Source organism: Colius striatus, chromosome 1 (genome assembly GCF_028858725.1).
Source record: "Colius striatus isolate bColStr4 chromosome 1, bColStr4.1.hap1, whole genome shotgun sequence".
NCBI lineage: Eukaryota > Metazoa > Chordata > Aves > Coliiformes > Coliidae > Colius > Colius striatus.
In genome coordinates, this window is record NC_084759.1 from 130,837,841 (window position 1) to 130,862,052 (window position 24,212).

Below are 24,212 nucleotides of genomic sequence, written 5' to 3' on the forward strand. Positions count from 1 at the left end.
TTAGTTGCAGTTTTCATTGATTTGATGTAAACACTGGAGAATCTGTACAAGATGTTCAGGGAAACTTCTATTTTGTGGAACCACTAGTGGAACCACTCTCCAACCTATCACAGTTGTAGCTGCCCATAATGACACAAGATAAGACTTTTTTCTCTAATAGTTTCACAAATTCTCCACATTCCAACCAAAGCTTAAACCTTTCAGGAAATTACATTGGAAAAGCAAGTGTCATTTTAAGTTTCTACTGAAGTGAAAAATGGGAAATGGCCACTCTCTGTGGTGTCTTTTCTTGCCAACACGTGCCAGCTGCACTGATCAAACCAGCTGTGATTTGCTTTGCAAATCCTCTTCTCCTGGCTTTGCTTTGCCTGTGTTTTGGAGGTGAAAAGTTTGTGTTGTGAGGAAGCAGAGTGGTAAGATGTGAGTTTTGCAAATTGCCCGGAGCCCAATAGAAGTGGGGGAAGCATGCTAGGGCTAAGTTCATATGGTTATTATTTTGTATATGTACTCCCATAAATTCTTATAGACCTAAGAAATTCTGCCCTATCTTCCTGGGGTTTATTTTTGTGTAATCTTTTATTTTCTTCTCATAGCATACCTAAAGGTCTGCCACAAATACAACATATCGTTAAGCACAAATAAGTAACTCTTGAGATGGCTTATTCTACACTCTCTCCTATTATCCTATTACTGATGGTTACAGGCATTCAGGTATTCACTCATAGTGTTTCTAGTTAAGTTACACATCTGAGACGTATATGTATGTAGGAATTTTCTTTTCCAGCTAGCCTCTCTTATAATGTCTGCATATCCCAGTTATTTACATCTCCAGTTTAGCCAATTATTGTCTTGCTTTTTTTCCTTCTTGCTATCCAGATACTTTTTGTTTCAGAAGGGGAGAGCTAGCATCCTAAAGGCCATGAAAACTCAGTACATGTTTTGTTTTTTTTCATTTTTCAAACTCAGACTGAGATAATGATGGGATAGGAAGTCAAGAATATGAATTAGTCCTGAGTCTCCAGTTAGCGTCTTCAATATCTTTCCATGGTAGATTATTAAAGAACATGTTACTGTTGCAAACTGAATATTTTATGAAAAAAACAGTCTGGAGTATAGTTAAGGAAAATGGAGAAAATTACCAACCATTTTCCAAGTATGGTGCTTTAGTCAGACTTTGCGAATTGTAATGTCCAAGGTTGAATGTCAGTGGAGTACCTCAATAACTCTGCAGTTTTCAAATTCCTATCTTGTTACACAGTGTGTACAAGGATAGACAAATAGTTACCCATTTTAACACTAGTTGCATAAACGAGTTGTTAGTGTCCTAATAATAGCATCATCATCTTCCTTCAAGCAGGTGCATGTGTGAAACTGCCAAAAACAAAATAACCAATTACAGGGACATTACAGGTTATATTAATGACTATGACTAAATATTTGGTGCAGATTAATCACTCTACCACTACATGTTTAATAACAGTGGCGTGGTTCTGGAATACCTTCCTTTCCTCGCCTCACTCCAGTGAATCCCTGTCATTTTTGCAAAGTTTCATTTGGATTTTTGTCCTGACATATTGTGACGTTTCAAGCAGTACAAGTCCTTCCTGCCTGCTCTGCATGGATGAGTGAATATGTATTCTCTGGAATATCCAATAAAGACAGGGCCTGTTCTTCATTCTGTGCTCATTCAGTTTCACTGCTTAAGCTTTTCTTGGCCCTTTTTGAAAGGGTGGATGTGTTGAGTGTTATCTGGTAGACTCTAGCTTTGTTTCAATGCATGACAGGAAACTTTACTCCAAGATGCAAATACGTAGTGAGGAAGATTATGTTTTTTAGCCCCTCTTCCCCCACCACTTAGTAGTCTGTAACTTCCACTGATAGCTGTGCAACACTGGAGCATAAAATATACACCTCTCAGTCTCACCCTCAGAGTGAATGCCTGCTGAATAGACTTTCCACTTCAATGACAGTACAGGCTTTATATTATCATGAAGATCATGGATATTTCTAACAAATCATCGCATTGGTAATATCAACACATGTTAGGGTTCAGGTTTGGGTGGAGAGGAAGCTTTATTCACTTGGAAATGGAATTGTTTATATAATTATTAATGAATGTACTGAGATGTTCATTTTGTAGTTACAAAAGAAATGGCGGCTCATGTGGAGGTGACCAACTCAGCTTTGAACTGTGTAGCTCAAGTTAACTAGCAATCAGCAAACTTTGATCAGAAAGCTAAAATACTCGGAGAATGACAGCAGCAGCGGTAGCAGTTGTTAATCTTCATATGTTGATGTTTTCATGAGTGCTTCTCAGCAGCTCTTCAAGCTCATTTATGTGCAGTGTAGACATGAGCTATAGGTGTTTGCCTTTACTAGCTTATAAATGAGTCAAATTTGGCTAAGTAGTTGATGTGTGGTATACAAAACAAACTGCTAGTTGTTACTGCTCAGCATCAACTTTGAGGAGGATGTTGGTAGCACTCGTGAGATGCAGGGATTCCCGGAAAAAATATTTTGCTTGTAAACAGTATTTTTTTCATGATCCATTTTGGTTGTTGGAGGGTTTTATGTTTTGTTTTCCTTGTGTTGTTTTGCAGGCACAGATTAGAAAGCAAATGTATAAAAGGCTTTGCCTGCTCAACTGAAGGGCAGTGACATCTGGCAGAGAAGCAAGGATGAGGGTCAGGAGGAGAGAGGAGCAATGGGATACAGGAAACCTTTAAACCATATCTGCTAATGAAGGATTTGTGTAGTAGAGCCACACTGAGATTATCCACTGCTGTTCGTTTGCTGTGTAAGCGAGGCATGCCAGTGAGGACCATAACAGCTGAAGGATTTAAACCATGACTTGGAAATCAGGGGTGTGGGGGTGGCTTTATGACTGCCTTCAGCTGATCTGGAACAGTTTTTCTCCTCCTCTTCCACCTCCAGCTGTGCATTCCCACTATTTTTGCTGTGCTGGCAGTAGTCCTCACATGCTGCTTGGTGAGCTTTGAAAGCTAGCTGTGACAGGGAAAATATGCCAGCAAGAAAGAGCAGCTGAGGTGAGGAGATAAAAACAGGAGAGGACCCTGCCCCTTTTGATGGCAGCACTGATCTAAGTTAGTTTAATTTGGCCATGAAACCACTCCCAAGAACACTGGAAAAACCTTTTAAAACATATTCCTTTGTGTCGTGGTTTGGCCCAGCTAGCACAGCAGCACCACAACAATCTCTCGCTTGGTGCCCCCATTCACCCCCACCCTTGTTAGGATGGCAGAGGCCCCAGCGAAATGGGAGTAAAAACATAAGCAAGATTGTTGTGGATTGAGACAAGTGCAGGGAGGGCTCGCTGCCAATTACAGTTCCGGGCAAAACAGACTCCAGTACTCGACTTAGAGAGGAAAGTAGGAAAGTTTATTCTACAAGAAACAGAACAGAATAAAAGCAAAAAGGGAGTAGGATGATGAGAAAATAACAACCAGCACTTTAAGATCTCCCTCCCCCATCCCTCCTTTCTTCCCGGGCCCAGCTCACTGCTCCCGATATCTCTACCTGCTCCCCCCTTGATGGCTCAGGGAATGGGGGATGTGGTCAGTCTCTCACAGATGGGCTCTGCCGCTTCTGTCTTCTCGGATGAGGACAACTCCTTACATTCATCCCCTGCTCCGATACAGGGTCCCTCCCCTGGGACACAGTCCTTAACAAACTGCTTTCGTGTGGGTTGTTCCAGCAGCTGCGACTTCTGCCAATACAGAGTCCCTCACACAGGACACAGTCCTTAGTGAATATCTCTGGTGTGGATTCTTTGCGACAATTGCAGTTTCTGCAGATACAGGGTCTCTCCCTCTGGACATGGCCTCTTCCGGGCATAATTTTAATGATCTGTTTTGTCATGGATTCCTCTCCACAGTTACAGCTTTTGTGAATATTGGGTCCCTTCCACGGGACACAGCCTCTTTCGGCCATAGTGATAAAGGCACTTCCTTAAGACACGGCTTCTTCCAGTCATAGTTTTAATGAAGAATATCACTGCCCCTGGCTCAGGGTCTGTAGTGAAATGATTGGGTCCCTCCCATGGGACATGGTCACCTCCAGCCATAATCACTGTCCCTGGCATGGAGCCTTTAATGAAGTGAGTGAATCACTGCCCCTGGCTCAGAGTCTGTAGTGAAGTGAATCTCTGCCCCTGACACAGGGTCATTATCAAAATAAGTCTCTACTGTTGATGCAGTGTCTTTAAAGAAATGAAACAAATTACAGCTTCACCAGAAGAAGAAGGGGCAGAAGAAGGAAGGAACAGGAAGAAGTCTACTCTTCTGGCTTCTTCTTAAAAAGTGATCATGGAGATGTCTAATTGGCTCAGCCCCAGAAGTAGGTCTGGCTCAGGGCTGGGGAGATTTTTGAGCAACTACTTACAGGAGCCACCTTGACAGCCCCTTCCCCCTTACCAGAAATAGCTGTCATGTCAAACCATTACACTTTGGTTAAAGAAGACCATTAAGAGAGATTAAAAAGAACTATGCCCAAGCAATATTGGGAGGCTGACTGTCAAATGATAAGCTAATGATGTATTATTCAGGCTAGCTTCATTGACACTTGGATTTTAACCGTTCTTTTGGCTGCACATGATAGTATAGTGAGCCAAAAGACCAGCTAGCAGTATGTTGACCTCAGGAGCTAGGTAGCTAGATGCTAAATTTGTGCTAAAGTATACTACTGGTAAGAAAGGAGTGTCCATTTCACCTGAAAGGTTTTATATCTTTGTGTATTACAGGCTTAAAAAGCAACTCCTCCCTAAATATCCATCCATTTATTACTTTAACTAGGGGTGCTTTGTCTTGTCTTATCTGTTTGGACCACAAAGTCAGAGTGAATCCCAGTGCAAATCATCACTAGATCTTTCATGCTGAATTTGTTAAGTGATTTATTTTATGTTTTGATGTACTTGCAGCTTCAGCAGCTCCTTATAGAGGTTATCTTCTTCCAACTGGTATCTACTAGCAGATATCAACACAGTATCTACTATGCTAATTTAAAGGAAAAATAGCAGGAAATGTCACTACTTAGATGTGTCAGATGACCCTTAGAAAATCATAGATTTACAGGAAATGGGTTTTTTGTTTTTTTCCCCAGCTTTCATTTTACTGTTTTCTTCCCTGTTTGAAAGAAAAGGTAATGTTTTAATGAAACCAACAAACACAATGCAATATGAATACATGATCATAACAGCATCATACAGGCTAGCATTTGAGGTAGATTTCTTTTGAAGGTAATTTGGCATAAGAATAGCTGTCCTATTAGTTGGTTTTCAGCCTTATTTTCCCCTTTTGCTATTATCTGCAGTTTTTTTCCTTTTCATTCAGAAACAACAGGCATTTGAGGTGAGCATTGAAATAGCCAGACAGATGAGTGGCTTGTTGAAATACTTGTTTCTGAGAATGACTGTAGGGAGTGTTTTGTGCCTTCTAACATTCCATAACTCTGGCAGGAGCTTGCATATAAAAAGCAGAGTTACCTGTCAGTCATGTAGGACCTAGCCAAATTTTGGGAGCATAAGGGCAGTAATGTGTCTGAGGTGACTTTCTACAGTCATCTGGTGTCATTGAATCATTTTATCCTGGTTGGTTAGGATGATTTTCCGGACACCAGTGTAATTTATTCCATCTTTTGACACCGTACATTTCATTCCAATGCCCCCAAGGACAGGGATGACTTCAAAATAAAAGAATTCACGTGAGCTCGTTTATGTTTCTTTTGCAAAACATAACCACCTCACTTATTCTTTCCTTGAAAAAAGAACATTGCCTTTTTACACAGACACATGGGCTTTTTGATAGCATATCTAGAGTCTGGGGCATAGTTCTTCATTGCATTTTTCACACATCTGGCTCCTTAATGCCATACAAAAGAGAGGAAGAAGAGACTGTGTTACATAAAGTACATTACAGGCATTGAACTCTAAAATAAATGATTTTGTGCACACAAGGCTTACTAGGTTTGCTTTAGGGATGGTGATTGGTAAGCAAGATGAAAGCTAGTGTGCTGTGTATATTTATTAATTCTAGAATTTAAAAAAAACAAATGACACACTACTTTAATAGATGCTATGGAGGTATTTTCACACATTCATTACAGTTGACGTGACACCATCATAGACGATAAGCCCTGGTGCTTTCTTTAGGCACTGTGTTTACAGAATTGTTTCTGGAAATTAGTTTTTCTGAGAAAAATAGTATAGACTGGGTAGCTGCTAGAACAGGTGATTTTTCCTATTTAACTTGCATGGATCTTTTTGTGTTTTCAGAATCCAGGCAAAGCATTTGGTGATGGGTCTGGACTCCTCATCAGGTTCCTGTAGCTTTCAAGTTCCTCAGATGATGAACTATGATTCATACATGTACTCCATACATAAAATCAGTAGTTTCCAAGACACTAGAAACTATTTAGTGTAGCATGAAACAAGAAAGGGTTAACATTAAAGACATTTCTTTTCTGTTTCCTTTGGCTGCTGAGAAGGGTGTGTGTAGATAGTTCAGCTGATGAATGGTCATTTGGTCTTCATTCAGTAATCTTTCAGTGGTTTTTGTCAGGGGACTGAAAAAAAAATTATAAAGCTCACAGCAGTCACAAACTTGGAAATAAGAAACACTTTTCCTAATTGAAGCTGTAGAGAAAAATAAAGTAGGCTTAAGGGAGTACACAGTATGGAAGCTGCCTCCACAGGTTTCTTGAATAGCTGTAGCTTTAGTTTTGTGTTTGCTTGTAGAGACCCTCAGTGTTGTGAATTCATCACTAAAAATTTTATGTGTTGGCTTAGTGGGGAATGCAACTTTCCTTGATTTAGTTAATTCCATTAGTAATACAGTTCAGTTAATAAGGAGCAGAAATCTGGCAGGTTCAGATGCGAAGCACCAAAATGTTCTGTTTGTTAAGTTTCTTCAGTGGCTTGGGAACACTGCCACCCATCAAGTTGTTAAAAGAATATTTGTTCAGTGCTTTAGTCTGGATATCTCCTAAGCATGCACTGGTATCAGTGCTTCTCTAATACATATAAAGGTGGTTCTAAGTTCTTATGTTTTTTGAAAACAAAGTTCGGCAACATGTTCTGCTAACATATCATTCCGTCATACTTTCCTGATTCATGCAGCCTGAAAATGTTGCTTGATGATTTCTTCATGGACTGCAACTTAAGCAAATGCCTTCAATTCATTTCCATTGTGGATTTTTGTTAGTTTTAAAAATATATTTGTAAAGATGCTGGTGGCTGTAGAGGACAAACTATTTATCAGATGATATTTTTCAAAAATCTGAGCAGAATTCTAAAGAAAGCATGAGTGGAAACATTTATCTGCATTTCAGATCCCTTTTCTAAAGAGATTTTTTTCTTCTGTCTTCCTCAGCAATGAAATGTCCCACATATTTGACATATGATCACTGCCACAGAGCCTGCATAAAGCACTGTGAGAATAGTACCAAACTCAGTGTCTGCAAGGATTATCCCACAGAAGGCTGCTTCTGTCCAGACAGACAGGTGATTTTTAATGACAGCTGTGTTGATGAAGAAGTCTGCACACAATGCCTCAGTGAAGAAGGCACGCATCATCAGGTAACTATACACTTAGTAGCTTACCTTTGCTCGTGCTTGGGATTTGTACCCTTTGCAAGTAAATTTGCCTTATAAATCTTTTTTTCAACTTTGGAGACTCTTTTTTTCTAGCTCCATTCCTCATAACCGGCCGGCTGTCAGCCTCATGTAGCTCCCCTAGTGTGAAATTGGCTGGAACGGATATAAAATTCACAGCTGGGACCGTTCAGACCCGGAAATGCATGACAAATCTGTGTGGAGGGAGGTCTACAGGGAAGAGAGGAGGAATGGCATAAGCCAACGTTTACCAAGACAAACTCCTCCATCCAGCAGACTTTTACCAGTAATGACAATTTAATCATAAATCTGTAACTCTTTCTTAAAATGTATTCCATTGTCTTTGCAAAGCTTATTGAAATATTTTCAGTGGTTGGTGTGGAGCAGGGAGACCAGAATGACCTATGTCAAGTCATATTAGCCTACATCTTTTCTTTTTCTTTTGACAAGAATTATTCCTTTGATGAAATTAATCATTTTAGTTTTACCGAAAATGCATTTTCCTCAGCTAAGTCAGAACTCTCTGTGGCAGAATGGGGTTACGAAAGGCCTATGGGTTCTGGGTGCCAGCCTGCAGTGAAAGAGACTGTTGATTTCTCTTTCAGCATGACACAGGCAGTACACAACCTCCTCCTACTGTCCCCTGTTCCAAGTAAGAGCGAAAGTTCTTAGAACAATAGAATTATGGGGGTTGTAAGTGACCTCTAGTGATCATCTAGTGCAACCTCCCCTCTAAAGCAGGTTCACCTAGATCAGGTCACACAGGAACACGTCCAGATGGACTTTGAAAACCTCCAGAGAAGAAGACTCCACACCCTGTACCAGGGCTCCCTCACCCTCACAGTAAAATAACTTTTCCTTATGTTTAAAAGGAACTTTTTGTGTTCCTGCTTCCTTCTGTTATCCCTTGTCCTGTCATTATATATAACAAAAAAAAGGGATGTCCCAGCCTCCTGACATCCACCATTTAGATATTTGTAAATATTAATGAGATCTACCTCCCACAGTCTCCTCTTCTCTAGACTAAATAGCCCCAATTCCTGCAGCCTTTCCTAATAAGAAAGATGCTCCATTCCCTTGATCATCTTGATGACCTTGTGCTGGACTCTCTCCAGAAGTTCCCTGTCCCTCTTGAGCTGGGGAGCCCAGAACTGGACACAGTACTCCAGATGAGGCCTCACCAGGGCAGAGTAGAGGGGGAGAAGAACCTCCCTTGACCTGCTGGCCACACTCTTCTTGATGCATCCCAGGATGTCATTGGCCTTCTTGGCCACAAGGGCACATTGCTGGCTCATGGTTAGTTTATTATTAACCAATACTCCCAGATGTCTCTGCAGAGCTGCTCTCCAGCAGGTCATCCCCCAGCCTGTACTGATTCATGGGGTTGTTCCTCCCCGGGTGCAGGACTCTGCACTTGCCGTTGTTGAACCTCATGAGGTTCCTCTCTGCCCAACTCTCAAGCCGGTCGAGATCCCGCTGAATGGCAGCACAGCCGTCTAGGGAATCGGCCAGTCCTCCCAGTTTGGTGTTATCAGCCAGCTTGCTAAGGGTACACTCTGTCCCCTCAGCCAGGTTGTTGAAGAAGATGTTGAACAAGACTGGCCCCAGAACTGATCCCTTTGGAGCTCCACTGGCCACAGGCCTCCAACTCGATTCTGTGAGATTGATCACCACCCTCTGGGCTCTGTCATTCAGCCAATTCTGGACCACCTGACTGTCCACACAGCCAGGCCACACTGCTTGAGCTTTCTAATGAGGAAGTTATGGGAGACTGTCAAAAACCTTGCTGAAGTCAAGGTAGATGACATTTGTTCCTCTCCCCTCATCTAGCTGGCTAGTTGTGCCTTCATAGAAGGCTATCTCTTCACCCCCATTTACTCAGATCTGTGAGTTTTCACCTAAGTCAGATAATGTTCTTATATCTGTAGTTATGGGAATTTAAGTAGAAGGGTCTTTAATTTCAGATTTTTTTGATGGTTTTATTACACTCAGTAAATCTATTGTCAATATATAATTGGTTTTGTAACATTAGTCTGTAAATAACAGAAGTATGTGTGCTTGGAAAGTCTATTTTTAAAGTAAAAATATAGATTAAAAAAATTAAATGAATGCATGTGCTCTGACTAATAAGGCTCACATTTTTTCAGTAAGAAATGTGTTATAAGCATTCACAGTCAAACTCAAAGGAAGCAAAAATATTTGTGAGGGAAGTAACTGTTTGCTTTGATTAACATAATGAAAAAAGCATCAAATTTAACAAAGTGAATACCTTTCTTTGCGTCATAAGGTACCAGTGAGCAGTGTACTTGAGTTGGTGAAGCGAGTGTTCTGGGCACTGCTCTTCAGCCCTGAGAGCCCTGCATGTGTTGATGCAGCCTGCCCTCACACAGGATGGGTCCATGTGGAGAAAAGGATCCTGCTTTGCCATGGCTTGTGCCTTAATGCTGTCTTCTGGGACTGTCAAAGCCCAGAGTCCTGTATTCACTAAGTATTATTTTCATAGGATCGTAGAATTGAGTTGGAAGGGATTTTAAAGAGCATCTAGTTCCAACTCTCATGCCAAGGGCCAGGACACCTTCCACTAGACCAGGTTGCTCAAAGCCCCATCCAGTCTGGCCTTGAACACTGCCAGGGATCGGGCATTCATAGCCTCTCTGGGCAGCCTGTTCCAGGGCCACACCACCCTCACAGTGGAGAACTTTTTTCCTTACATCTAATTGAAATCTGCCTTCTTTCAGTTTAAAGCCATTACTCTTTGTCTGGTTACCACATGCGCTTGTAAAATGTCTCTCTCTGGCTTTCTTGTAGGCCCTCTTTAGGTACTGGAAGGCTGTTATAAGGTCTCCCCGGAGCTTTCTCTTTTAAGGGTTTCCTACTTGCTGGGCAATGGATGGGTATAGGAGGCTAACAGCATTAAGCCTCAGGTGTACATGCTCTATGATGTACCCTCAGGCGTATGTACCCTATGGAGTTTTTCAGTGAGAAGGGACAAATAGGAAAGTGTGTTATTTTGTTCCAAAATTATATTATCCAGATGTTTTTCAAAACAAATATTTAGATTTTTTCTGAAGGATTGAGCACATAGACTTTGTAGTATCTTGTATTTCAAGGTTACAGTAACTCCATACATATGACCACATTTTTTTGTGTTCTGTCTTGGATCTTTTTTTTTAAATATAATATCATTGGATTTGTGTAATAATCAAAGAGTTGATAAAATGAAAGGGAAAAAAAACAGTAGTTTTTGTAATAAAAGTAATAGAAAAGAATCTTATTTTTCTTGAAGGTAAAAATAGCTTGCCATGTATATAATCACTGCTCTAAACAGATCAAATCTGCACAACTCTCAGTGACCCTGACAAGTCTAGTTATTTTGTTATGATTCTATGTGGAATAGTTATTGCAAATGCAGATAAAAGTCTGGGATCTGTGTGCATTAAATCTCTGAATCCTGAAGCAATACAGTGCGTTTTCCATTCAAATAATTGTTTCAAGCCCTTATGGAGTAAAGCTGAGGGCGTATCTCAGGAATAATGTCTGTAGTGATACCTACTTGTTTCTGCAGAAGTTCTGAATTTTATGAGTTGTTACTTGCCCCTTAACGGGGTTTTAACTCTGAAAAGCTCTTATCTGTACCCCAATGGCAAGGCTTAGATGCAGCTGCTGTGGGGAGGTGGAGGGCAGGAAAGGATCAGCTCACACAGTTCTGTCTTCACCATTGCAGGATTAGACATGTGAGCAAAGCAACAGACAGTGCAACTGCTGATGGGTTATGATTTCTTTAACCCCCTTTTTTTCCTTCTGATGTTCATTCCTCAGCTCCTTTCTACTCCAAATTGTGCTTGGGCTTATGGGATTCTCAATACCAAAGCTCATATAGAGCACTAACACTGTGCTATCTCTTGTCGTATCTTCTGGTAATAGAAAAAAGACTTTTACTTATGCTGAAGAAAACCTGTGCGAAAATCTAGGCTACTGAAAATGTTAGCACAAATTGGGATTCTCTTTCCCGATGTCTTGAAATGTCCACATGCTTTTCACATTGCCACCTGCAAATGTAGGCACTCTCTATCAGCTGCATTCTCAGAATTTTTAACCCTTAAGCCATTGAGTGCTCTGGCAGAGGCCTCTGAGTTGTTTTTCCAAGCCTGGACATAGAGGTATTTACTAGCAATATATAGATGCAAGCTTTCTTTGACTAAAAGAGATTTCCTATGGGTTAATTGACCCTATACATTTTGGTTGATAATCTTTATGAAAGCTCTTGCTGGCTTGTTCTAGCATGTCTAATGTCTTATTGTTGCCATGCCATTAACCCTTGAGAGCAAACTATCTTTTCAAACTCCTGTGGTGACTCAACATACATAGATATCTCTGGGTACAGAGATATGGTGGCTGTATGCCTAGGTATTTTTGTCCTTTCTTCTTATTACTAAAAGTCTCAGTAGACTGTTATTTTTAAACTGCACTCCAGAGTTTTCTGGATTACATCTTTCCCTTTGTGACATCCTTACTTTGTATATTTGCACCCAGAACTTGATTGTTTGTGCAAATGAATTCTGTTGTCTCATAGTATGTCTGTTCACTCTTATCTCTCTGTTCACATTGATGTTATATGTGGGTAGTTATAGGTAACTATGTCTTTAACATAAATGATTTCCATCTTTCTCATAAGAAGGGGCAGGGACTGAATAATGATAAACTTCACTGGCAGTTTCTGAATGTGCTTATTAGCTCCAGGAAACCACCACAGTGACAGTTTCTGATTTGGGATTGTTCTAGTGTTTTTCCAGTTTTCAGTCCACTCGGAAACCAAGTGATGGCACCTTGGATATTCTTGATAAAAATATGCACTGTTTATTTATCTGTGTTTAAGTACTACTGATTTGGGAAAGCAGCCACTTCTATGTATTTCCCAAAATATTTTTGTTTCTGTTATTACCACTGAACATCCAGTCATGGTACGTAGTTGCACTTGCAATTCCATTGATAACATATGAACATTTTCTGTCCTTAAAACAATGACGGTTCCTGTTAATGGTAAATGCGTTCTTTACATCTTTTACTAAGTTGGTGTACTACAGTCATTCTGGAATTATGTGTCTCCTTAGATTCTTACTGTTAACAGAGAGACCTACCAATCCTGCATAGAATCTTCTGGTTTTCCCGATTAACGTTACTCACCCTCACTCACTCCCATCACTAATATAGTAGTGACAGAAACATTTGAGTTCCTTCTAACAATCTGGTTTTTATTCTTGCAGCACATGGAAACATGGATTCCTGCCAATGAGCCTTGCAAGATCTGCACATGCCTTGATAACAAGAAAGTAAACTGCACGCTCCGACCTTGCCCTACTGCCAAAAGTAAATTGGTTTAGCTCTAAGTATGATTGGATTTGAATTGATGTTTTTGTCACCTAGTTTCCTAGTTCTTATCCAAACTTGTTTTATGGATGTTTTCTTCTTACTCCAGCTGTTCATTGTGGTCCCTGTGAAGTCCCTCGTCTGCGTAAGGATCCTGGCCAGTGCTGCCCTGAGTATGAGTGTGGTAGGTTCTTATAAGTTACTGAAATCATCTTGGTCCCTATTTTTAACCAGATGCTTCAAAGGCATATAATCCATTTTTTCTTTTAATTATTATCTAATGCAATGCTTCATGTTTGAGACCACTGGATGATTATACAAGCATCTTTGTAGAAAAATTAACAACTCCTGAGGATATGAGTCTCCATTCACTTCCAACTTGACTTTGTCTCTCTCTCTGTAAGAGATGAGGGAGGGAATGGAACAATTTGATTTTGCCTAAATGACAGTAAGATAATATTTTTCAAGTATCTATTTTTTGCACGGACTATACTTGCACATTAAATATAACATTAGAACCTTAATCCTCATAATCCAAGCTTGAACTGTTTCCTAAGCTATTTTGAAAACAGGCTTTGACCTGCTGAACTCTAACTCATTTCATACTTTAGTATTGCAAGTGAGCGCAGGGAAAAAAAGTATAACAGGGATGTACATATGTGTGTATGTCTTTTCTTGAGGAAAAATTAGTCAGGTGTCATCATAAACACTCTCTGAATTTCTTCCTCTTAGTCTGTGATCTGGTTTCCTGTGATTTGCCTCCTGTCCCTGTCTGTGAGTTTGGCCTGCAACTTGATCTGACCAACCCTGGAGAATGCAAACCAAATTACACGTGTGGTAAGGTGTTTTATTTTTTTTTTTTTAACAGGGAGTGGCATTGGAACACTGCATTTGAGCAACACTAACAACTTCCTTTAGATGTTATATTTTTCCCTGTAAAGGTTTAGTTTTGAGGCCAAGAGACATGTAGTTATTGCACAGACTTGGAAGAAGGGTATTATTGGCACTTTTTGAGTACACTTCTGAATTAAGGGAAAGAGAAATACTTTTTTGGATGCATGTGCCTGGACATTTACGTTCATTTTATAAAGCTTTTTGATTGCATATGAAACGATTTTTTTGGTATGGTAGGAATTTTTCCTGAACCTGTAGCACAATTTTTGACTGGGGCCTTTTTTATATCTGCATTACTTCTTAGTCTTTAAATACATTTGTAACAAGTTTGCAGTAGCGATTAGTGCCTGGCTGCCAGAGAAGGATCTTGGTCACATGGAGCACTCTGAAATGCTACCTGCTTGACATGGTACCTACTTTTTTTCTGCTAGTGTGTAACAGAGAAGCATGCGGCTTAGTTCAAAGACCTTCCTGCCCACCCCATCGACAGCTGACTGTTAAGAAGACTGAGTGCTGTGACAAATACGAGTGTACCTGCAGCTGTACTAACTCAACAGTGAGCTGCCCTCTGGGATACCTTTCGAGATCTCTCACCAATGACTGTGGCTGTGTATCTACCACCTGTGTCCCAGGCAGGGTAAGGAGAATTAGGTATCATTTCCACAGATAAGAGTACCTTTTATTGTGGAGGGACAGCACCAAAGTAAGTGGGTACTTAGGTATTAACAAACTTCCAACGAGACTAACAGGTGATGATGTCGGGGCATTTTTAATCAACCTGTCTGAGAGAAATACACTGTTGCATCACACGGTTGCTTGTTTTGTTGCAGTCATTTATTCTGACATAACCAACCCATTTTTTGTGACTTTGAGATAATTATTTTTTTTTTAAAGATATATATATTTATATATATATATATATATAAACCAAAACAATTTGAAACTTGAAGTTCAACTATTAGGAGATTTCTGAGATAATTTGGAATTTTTTTGTTTCTGGATAAGAGATGCATGCTTTCAGATCAGTACAGTTGCTATATATTCTTTCAGTCCTATACTGACTATATTAAAATATCTGGGACACCTTAGACCTAAACTCCTTGCATCCTTTCATTACCTTTGCCTTTGTCTGAGGAGGCATTGTATATTAAATGAACTATATTGCCACTACTGAATTTTTATGATACCAGGATATATTTTTCCTTATTGTGCTAACCCTTTTTTAAGTTGTTATATCATGTTAACCTTAAATATAAGGTTGCTTCAAGAAGAAATTTCAGGGCAATGTAACCTTTTCATTGAAACAACCTTAGCTAACAAGTTAACATAGGGTTTCACTGTCTTGTACCTCAGGAGACCTACATTTTATTTTATATTGCTATAAGTAGTTCATGACCTTACATAAATCATTTTATGTCTCTTTGACTTACTTGCCATATCCATAAAAATAAATGATGTTCAATAACATGCTGTAAAATTTACTAATAGAAAGAGCAATAAAAGAGATGTCGCTGTTTTTGTGGTAGTTGTGATGGTCTCAGGATACAAGAGAAGTAATGCTTATAGCTCAAACCCTTTCAGATCACTTGATTTAGCTGTACTGTATATTATCTCTAAATACTGGTTCACATTATCCTTCCAGGGAAACTGAATCAGACTGTGGTCAATTCCACACACTGCAGATCAAATTCTCAAATTTATTCTTAATAAACCAGAATAATTTTCCTTTCCTCTACAAAGTGGTGACAATTTTAAGACCTATAGCATTTCTACTGGGTTTAAAATATTCCATAAAATTTATGATAGATTTCACATCTTAAAAAATGTCCTTTTGGAGGCAACAGTAGTGTGCTCTTTCATGTATTAATTGTTGCATTTAACAGGTGTGTGTGCATAACAATATAGTCTACTCTGTTGGGACGACCTGGGAAGATGGTTGCAGGGAATGCTCTTGCACTAGTATGAGGGATGATGTTACAGGACTTCAGATGATGGAGTGTCATGAGAAAACATGTAACACATTCTGCTCTCGGGTGAGTAACACTTAAACCTCTGCATTAGCCAGCAGAACCCTGATGGGGATCTGAAACAATTACTTTTAAACCTATGTGTTTCGAGAAACCAGAGAAAAATAGAAAATAAGTGTTGTAGCAACAAATTATCTTGGGAACAGAGTCTAAGAGGGCCTGAACATATTAGGGTTATTGTTTTAGGATCATATCCTGCTGCCAAGGAAATCAGTGAGAAATTTATTTTATATTTCAGTAAAAGGAAACTGCATCCTGAAATGTTTATCATTTACACCACTTGCGCAATAAGTACTCATGATGTCTGAAGTTCAATTTCAAATGACTGTTCTAGTTGAGGTTTACTTTCTGAAGAGAACATTTCAGATCTGTCTATAGCTCAACTTTGCCCATTACAGCAGTAATAACACCACATGCTGTGGCCTTTATTATGCTGAGACATCTGCTACATGCTATAAAATTATGTAGTCTACTTTTGGAAGCCTGAGAAAGAAGCATGAGCTGCTTTGTTATACTGACATAGCTGGTCAAACAAGAGAAGAAAAGCACTTGGTGCAAGAAGTTGGTAGAGGAATTCTAGAGGAGTCAAAGCCAAGCCCAGCCAAGACAACTCATAGCCCTTACCAACTGCCATGTGTCCAGAGAATTTGTGCTGCAAGTATCAGAGGCTACCACAAGTACATTTTGTCTCTTTGTAAAGCTTTCAGGATATACATAGATTAATTGGAGTTGTTCTTGATGGTATTAGCCAGTTGCATTGTAGAAGAAAAGATGAGATAGTCAATGCTGTTCAATCCTCCCAGTTGTTTTTAAAATATTTATATTAGGCTATATGTTGCATTAGCCCACACAAAATTAAAATAGTTTACCAAGCTGCAAATGTTTCAAATATGTATTGTAACATAGATGTTTTCAGTGATCCAGTAGCTGATAAAAGCTTGAATGTTTGCCTGTGACTCAACAGGCTGCCCTGGTGTCATTAAAGATGACCAACTGGAATTTGTCAGTGGGAAATGCAAGGAGTGCATATTACAACAATAACTACATATTCCTTTAATTAAGAGGGACAGGTGCTGATTCTGTGTTTGATTCACTATGCTGACAGGGATGCTACTGTGATCTTCTGGTGCTGCATATGAGACAAGATTCATCTGCTTTTTTTCTACTCCAGGAGTAGGTTTTTCTCTTCTTGCTGATAATCATAGAATCATAGAATGATAGAGGTTGGAAGGGACCTTCAGAGGTTATCTATTCCAACCTCCCCACAAAAACCAGGTCCACCTAGATCAGGTTGCAGAGGAACACATCCAGATGAGTTTTGAAAACGTCCAGAGAAGGAGACTCCACAGGCCCCCTGGGCAGCCTGTGCCAGGGCTCCCTCACCCTCACAGGAAAGAAGTATCTCCTCATGTTCAAGTGGAACTTTCTGTGTTTCAGTTTATGCCTGTTACCCCTTACCCTGCCACTGGACCACTGGAGACAACAAAAGTACTACCTTATCCTCTTGACATACACGCTTTAAGTACTTGCGTTAATTAAGGTACTCCCTTAGACTTCTCTTTTCTAGGCTGAACAGCCTTCCACTCCTCCACTGAGTCTCAAAATCTTTGCAGCCTATTTCCCACTGTTCTTCCTAATCCTTTTAACCAGGAAAGATTTAAGGAAAATCGACATGATACCTCTTCTTCCTCCTTGCTTTTGTGCAGATACATTTGGAAGAAAGCTCTTCAGTAGCAAACCTTCTATATACAGCTATGAGAAGTCAGAGTTGTTCTTTTTGCTTTTGGAAAGACGGCATTATTAATATGCTTGGGAGTCAAAGACTGACCTTGGGCATAGACCATATATGTGCAGCACCTTATGTCTGAGTTAAGATTGTTGTAGAAACTCTGCATTGTCTGGTTTGCTTTAAATTCTCCTTTAAATTTATACTAATATGTGTTTTAAAGCACTTCATCCTTCATTGAAATTTGGCTATGAATGTTTTAGTCAAGCAAGCCGATATCTGAAAAGCAATTTTCTTCTCTGAACCCTATTAATCTAATTGGGCCTTGATTTCCAAAGGATTTCAAATGCCTTAAAACCAAGATATTTCAGTATAATTTAACTTAGACTCTGTATTGAAACGAGGCTGAACAGCATATATGTATGTGCACTTCAGAAAGTGTGAACAAAACATAAACTGTTAAAAAAAATGTTGTATTTTGCTGTGTATTAAACACTGTGTAATTCCCTAGGACCAGAGCAAAAACCCCCAGTTTATTAAAAAAAACCCCTGAAAAGTCCCAACTAGTGCTCTTTTTGTAAGTATAGAATTTGTGAAAAAGCTTGAGGATCACCAACACTGTGAAAACCGTGAGGGTAAATGTGAGAGCTTTGAGCTTTGAAAGAGAATCCCTTTGATTTCCATTTGTAGAAGACACTTGTTTCCAGTATGGCAATGATTATGAAATATTAGCTTTAAAGTATCTAGCTGTGTTTTGGCTCATAGCCATACCTTTATCAATAATTTGTTACTCTAATAAAGTGTTACTAATGCAGAGCTACAGTTTCTTGACAGATCAGCCTTGAGCATGGCAATGTCAAAAAGCTCTTTCACAACAAATAAAAAGCTTTGGTGAAAACCATGCCAGTTCTTTTTGGGAATCTGTTATTACTTCTGTTCCTTGAGTGATTATCAAAATTGTACAACCAAAATCATAGATATTGGGGAATCCGGGTATCTCAGATTTTCTTTTTTCCGTTTGATTGTACTCGATTCAGGGAATATACCTACTGAGGACTGCAGAAATTCCGTAATCTACTTTGAATTGGCCTTAAAGATTATTTTTCAGCTCATATTAGATGACATTGAAAGCTGTATTAACATTAAAGACACACTTTAGTCATGGATCATTACTAAGATGATGTTCAAACTCTCTGCTACTCATGGTTATAAATTCCATTGCCAAGCCTGTGTCATCTGACTTCTGTGAAAACAGCTTACGGTTTTGTATCTAGCTACAGAAAAGGAGAGAGAAAAAAAGTAACACGTGTAGCAGCTTCTTCACCCTGATAAACAAATGGCACTACTGTTCTGAGCACAACAATCAAATTCAAATCATATCTGTAATTTAAGAGTGTAGAGAAATGTTCTCGAAAAAGAGTGGATGTTTTATTTAAAAGAACTAATCCCACACTTTCTGAGAAGGTTAACAGCAAATACAGGCTTCTCACTTGCAAAAAACATGTGGGTTTGTTTTGTTATATGTCATAGTCCCCTCACGTTTTCCCTCTATCTTTTACCAAGGTTTAGAGAAAGCAAGGAGGTAATTGCTGCAATTATTGCATGTGCCACAAGGAGGAGAGGTGTATCCCTCCTGGAGCTTCTTCAGAAATTATTTTTCAGAGAGTACATCAAACTACATCCCTTCAGAGAGCTATGGTGATGAAATAAATAAGAGGTTTCAAAGCATTTCCTTTGCTTAACTTCTGTCAGTATTCTTGGAGACAGTTACTTTGTAACTGATATAAAGGACTATGGTTTAAAATATTGCATAATTTAAACTATTACATGATTATGAGAAAAATGAAGCATAATTTTCTGGGATAAGTGTTTAAGACAGCCATTTGGCTAAGTGTGTGTAAATGAATTGTTAGATTTTTAAGCGTCTTGATTAAATTAAAATAAAGAACATTTGCACCTGATGTGCAAAGGCATAATGAGTGATGGTAGTAATAGATGCTGACTACAAAAGCTCTGGCTTTAATCTCCTATAATTCAAAAAAGATATTTTTCTTTGAAGTGGCATGTAAAGCATGGTAGTAAATGGCTTAATATCAAGGAGGTCAAAGAAACCAATGTAAAAGGAAGACTGTTGTTTGAATATTAGATGTCCAGGATCTCATTTAAAAACTGTGAATGTCTTCTCAGGAGGTGATTTCAAGCATCCTGCTTTCATTTTAAAGCATGATTTATTATGGAAATTGGAAAATGATACCTTAATGTTCTAGAGACTCACAGAGGTAAATGAGCACAGCTCCAGGGAAATCTCTAGAATTGTGCTGATGCGTCGCTACTGAGGAGCTTGCTTTCAGCATTTCAAGTTGATTTGTACACTACTGGATTTTTCTCAGTCTACTGTTGCCATTTTCATTCTCTTTGGTGCCTCCAACACTCTCTAGGTACTATCATCTTGATACACAAAGGCAAATACTGGAGACTTCTTAAACATACTACTTTGGGGAATAATTTCCATTCTTTCTCCACTGGTTTGTTGGCCAAAAGGCAGCTGATAGTTTTCAGGCCAAAACCTTAGAACTCATGAAAAGATGAAACACACATTCTGAGCAACACTAGAATGAAGAGAGAGTGCACAGATATGCCAAGCCATAGCCTGTGTAGATCTCTCCAATAGCCTTGAGTAGGCAATGAAACCAAAATGTGAATTCTCTGAATGCTATGGAATTAATCTATATTCCTCTTTTCTTGTTGCAAGCCAAGCTCTGGTTAAGAAATGCAAAATTTCCCCCCCTAAATGGACAGAATGTCTAAATCTGTACACTTTTGTCCTCTGAGAGACAGGTCAGCTTTATCCCTGCTTTTATGTTTGATAAAACAGCCTGATCTAGCAGCATAACTGAGCACTTGTCATCTTCTCCATTGCAGCTGCTGATTATCACTCCCAAGTCAGCCATGTGCACCTGTTCAAATGTGAGCAGTGCCTTGTGTTGTCTTATCCCTTACCTCCCGAGGCTTGGGGACTTTTTTAGTTGTGGAGAGTGTGGTCTGCTGCTCAGTATTTTGGATGGTCAGACAATTGGTGAGGGCTGCTTCTGAATTTTAATTCCCTGTTTGAAATTTGAATTTCAAGCCTGAAAAAGGCAGGATGTGAAGATGGAATAAAGCTGCAGATCCAGTCCAGAAACTGTAAAGGACAAGCAGAATGTTGACTGTAAGTGGGTCCTTGAACAACCATGGCAAACACTGACATCTATATCTAATGAATAATAATAAAGAGATGGATAGTGCTTACTCTACCTAGTTGAGTCCCACATTAGCCTTCAACAGCGAAGTATTTGAGACTTGTCAGATGTTCATGGTCATGGTTTGTGCAGCTCAGGGACAATACTGGTAGCATATACTCTTTGTAAATATGTCATTTAACTGGAAGAAAAACCCCAGCCCCACAGTCAAAACTCACTTCAAAATGCCATTTTTTCTTTTCTTAGACGTAACCTTAAACATTACCACCTTTAGAATTATACATAAAACAAAGCTTTCTTTTTTACTATGGGTCCAAATTTCCCTGGTCAGAGGTACAAAAGGTGGGGTTTTCTGATGGTGAAATGCTTTTCATGCTGTGGAGGCTCTGTGACGACAGGGAGTCACTGTCCACCTTACTTTTCAAATACAAATACTTTTTGAGAAGCTTGTAAGCTGCTACATTCTGCAGATTTGTCTTCTGAGACAGGTTTGTAGTCCAAGGTGGTTCAGGGTCTGTGTTAGGAGAAGCTCAGCAGCCTCTGAGGTCAGAAGACATGATCTCTTGTGTTTCTTCCTCTTAGGAGTCAGAGCTCCCAAATTTTGAACTTGAAAGACACGGAGGGCCACTCAGACAGGTTGAACCATCCAAAGCAAACATGTTTGTCAGTGGTTTAAAGATGCAAATCACCCCCGAGTCTGCTGCATAGCACCTTTCTGTTTGCACTTTAGAAGGAACCTTTCAAACTAACTCAGTGAACCTTGGGTTCTGCAACTCAATGTTGCTATATTCTGGGTGCAAAGAGCTCATGGATTTTTACTTCTCTGAGTTTACCACACAAATAAAAAGTTGCATCCAATACTTGAGACACTTCAGACATGTTTTTAGTGGATAAGTGTCATATAAACCAAAATGTTCAATGACGCTTTTTCCACAAAGCTAGGTTAAGCTATTATACAAAATGCACTTCTCTGTGAAAGTCTTCTAATTATTGAGGTTTATTAATGTGCTTCATATTGCAAATCGAGGGCAGTTCATTAAGGGAGCAAGCAACTGGGAATATTTCAACAATTCAGTTCAAAGGGGTTTGCCAAAATAAAATGATGCTTATTTTCATGGATATTTTTCACACGAACAACGTTTTTTTTTGACAAAACATTTTTTTCAACTCTGTATTGAAGTTAGAGTTATGTTTTGCCCCTTGGAGGCTGCCTAGCTATTAAATTTAGAATATTAACTAAATGTAGAATATATTATTTCTAATTAGATTAAAGCTCCTTGCTTTCTTTCACTTAAATACTACTATATTTGAATACTTGGCTAGTTGCTTCAGGAGATGAAAAGATGAAATTATCAGGCAAAACTGGTCCCTGGACTATAAGTCTGACCAACCCCTTCCCTCCACTTCAGAACATGGCAGTCAGATGTCTGAATGTGCTCAGACTGAATGTTAACTTGGAATTCTCAAGAGGTGGGAATAGGAATTATGAGCGCTAATTAATGTCTAAGATGCCACTAGAAAAATTTTTACCTTTCATTTTCTTTTGGAAAGCACTTACTTGTAGTAACTTCTTACAGGAGCCATCTTTACAGCCCCTTCCCCATTAACAGAAATGGCTCCATGTCAAACCATGACATCTTAGCAGAAGGAAGATGTTTCTCAGTGGTTTTGATTATTCGTTTTTTTTTTAATGTTAGACACTGTCATCGTTTTCTGTACTTCAAGAAGAGGTGTTCCATACCATACTAGAGAAGCTGTTATTCTCACCAGGTTCAGTAGTTGATTGCCATGGCCTGAGCAAGGACAGTTCCTAGAGTTAGTCCATGTAGCTGAAATGACTAGGACCTCAAAATTTATATTGAACAGGAACTAATAAGATACGAATTTCTACTCCTAATATGTACATTTTAATTTATATTTTCTGATGGATAATGTTAACCACTTAATGGGATGCTGATCTAGACAGACCACTTGTTGGACTTGCAACAGCAGCTTGTGACCTTACATTTTTGTTTTCAAATTCCCCTTTCCATAAAAAAAAGTTACTACCATTAAACATTTGTCCTAGTGTTTTATTTTAGGATTAATCTTCTAATTTGTTTCCTATTCCTGGATCAGTCAGTCTATTTCTTTTCTCCTACAGGGCTACAAGTATATCGTTCAAGAAGGGGAGTGTTGTGGGAGATGCCAGAAGACTGCCTGCGAGGAGCAGCTATTCTGGACTCGAGGTGATGCAGATCATCGTTTGCATGAGGTGAGGTGGCAGTGTTATGGACACTTCCTCTTCTAGCAGAAGTACCCTGGAATTTTGTTGTATACCAGGAATGGAGATGAGGAAGATATAAGCTATTTCTTCTATACAGCAAGCAGTGTGGAAAGCCAGTATTTTCCAGGGTGTGTGACTTACTTGGTTCTAAGATGCAAACCCTTGTCATCCCTTTTGAGCTCCAAGGAAGCAATATTTTTGTGTAATATTAGTAATTCCACAAATGATAGCTCACAGGAATGTTAATGGGACATAATGCTTCTCTGGCCATAGGTTATTTGTTTAAGTTATCCCAGTAAATTCGTGTTACTCTATGAAGAACAGACACAGAATTGAATTTCACACTCCTCTTCAAATGGGATATCCTCTATGGTGAACATTGAAATACTAGTAGGTTAATGAAGAATTAGACATTTTGGGTAATTGCTGCATGGCAGATCAGACTGCAGTTGTCCAGGCCACACTAATTTTCTGCTCAAAATAACAGCGTATCTCTTCCCTTAGGATTCAAAAAGCCCAATGGAAAGTGAGTGCATTGGTCACGATTTAACCCCAGCCAGCAGCACACAGCTGCTTGCTCACTCACCACTGCCCTCCCTGCACCTTGCAATGTGATGAAGAAGAGAATCAGGGGAAAAAGTAAAACTTGTGGGTTGAGACAAGAACAGTGTAATAAGTAAAGTGAAACAAACCCAACAATAATATATAATTATTGTAATAACAATAATAATAATGAAAAGAAAGAGATGAGAGAGAAATAAAAGCTAAGGGAAAAAAAGCCCCAAAACCAAGTGATGCACAAAGCAATTTCTCACCACCTGTTGACCAATGCCCAAGCAGCAATTCACTCTCCTGACCAACCCCCTCGCCCTCACAGTTTATATACTGGCCATGGTGTTCTATGGTATGGAATAGCCCTGTGGCTTCTTGAGGTCAATTGTCCTGGCCATACTCCCTCCTAGCTTATTGTTCTGCCTCCCCCAGCTCACTTATTGGCAGGGCAGGGTGAGGACCAGAAAAGGCCTTGATGCTGTACAATCCCTGTTTGGCAATAACCAAAACATCC

The 24,212-nt window shown here is 39.4% G+C and overlaps 1 protein-coding gene across 1 annotated transcript in view; it reads left to right on the plus strand.

Moving 5' to 3' along the window:
• The window catches only part of VWF (von Willebrand factor), a 146,057-nt gene that overhangs the window by 100,922 nt on the left and 20,923 nt on the right, over positions 1–24,212 (plus strand). The window contains exons 38-44 of the mRNA XM_062007398.1: positions 7,386–7,591; positions 12,892–12,994; positions 13,104–13,178; positions 13,727–13,831; positions 14,320–14,525; positions 15,772–15,921; positions 23,024–23,134. Coding sequence (XP_061863382.1) covers positions 7,386–7,591; positions 12,892–12,994; positions 13,104–13,178; positions 13,727–13,831; positions 14,320–14,525; positions 15,772–15,921; positions 23,024–23,134 — 956 coding nt within the window. The remainder of the gene's footprint in view (positions 1–7,385; positions 7,592–12,891; positions 12,995–13,103; positions 13,179–13,726; positions 13,832–14,319; positions 14,526–15,771; positions 15,922–23,023; positions 23,135–24,212) is intronic.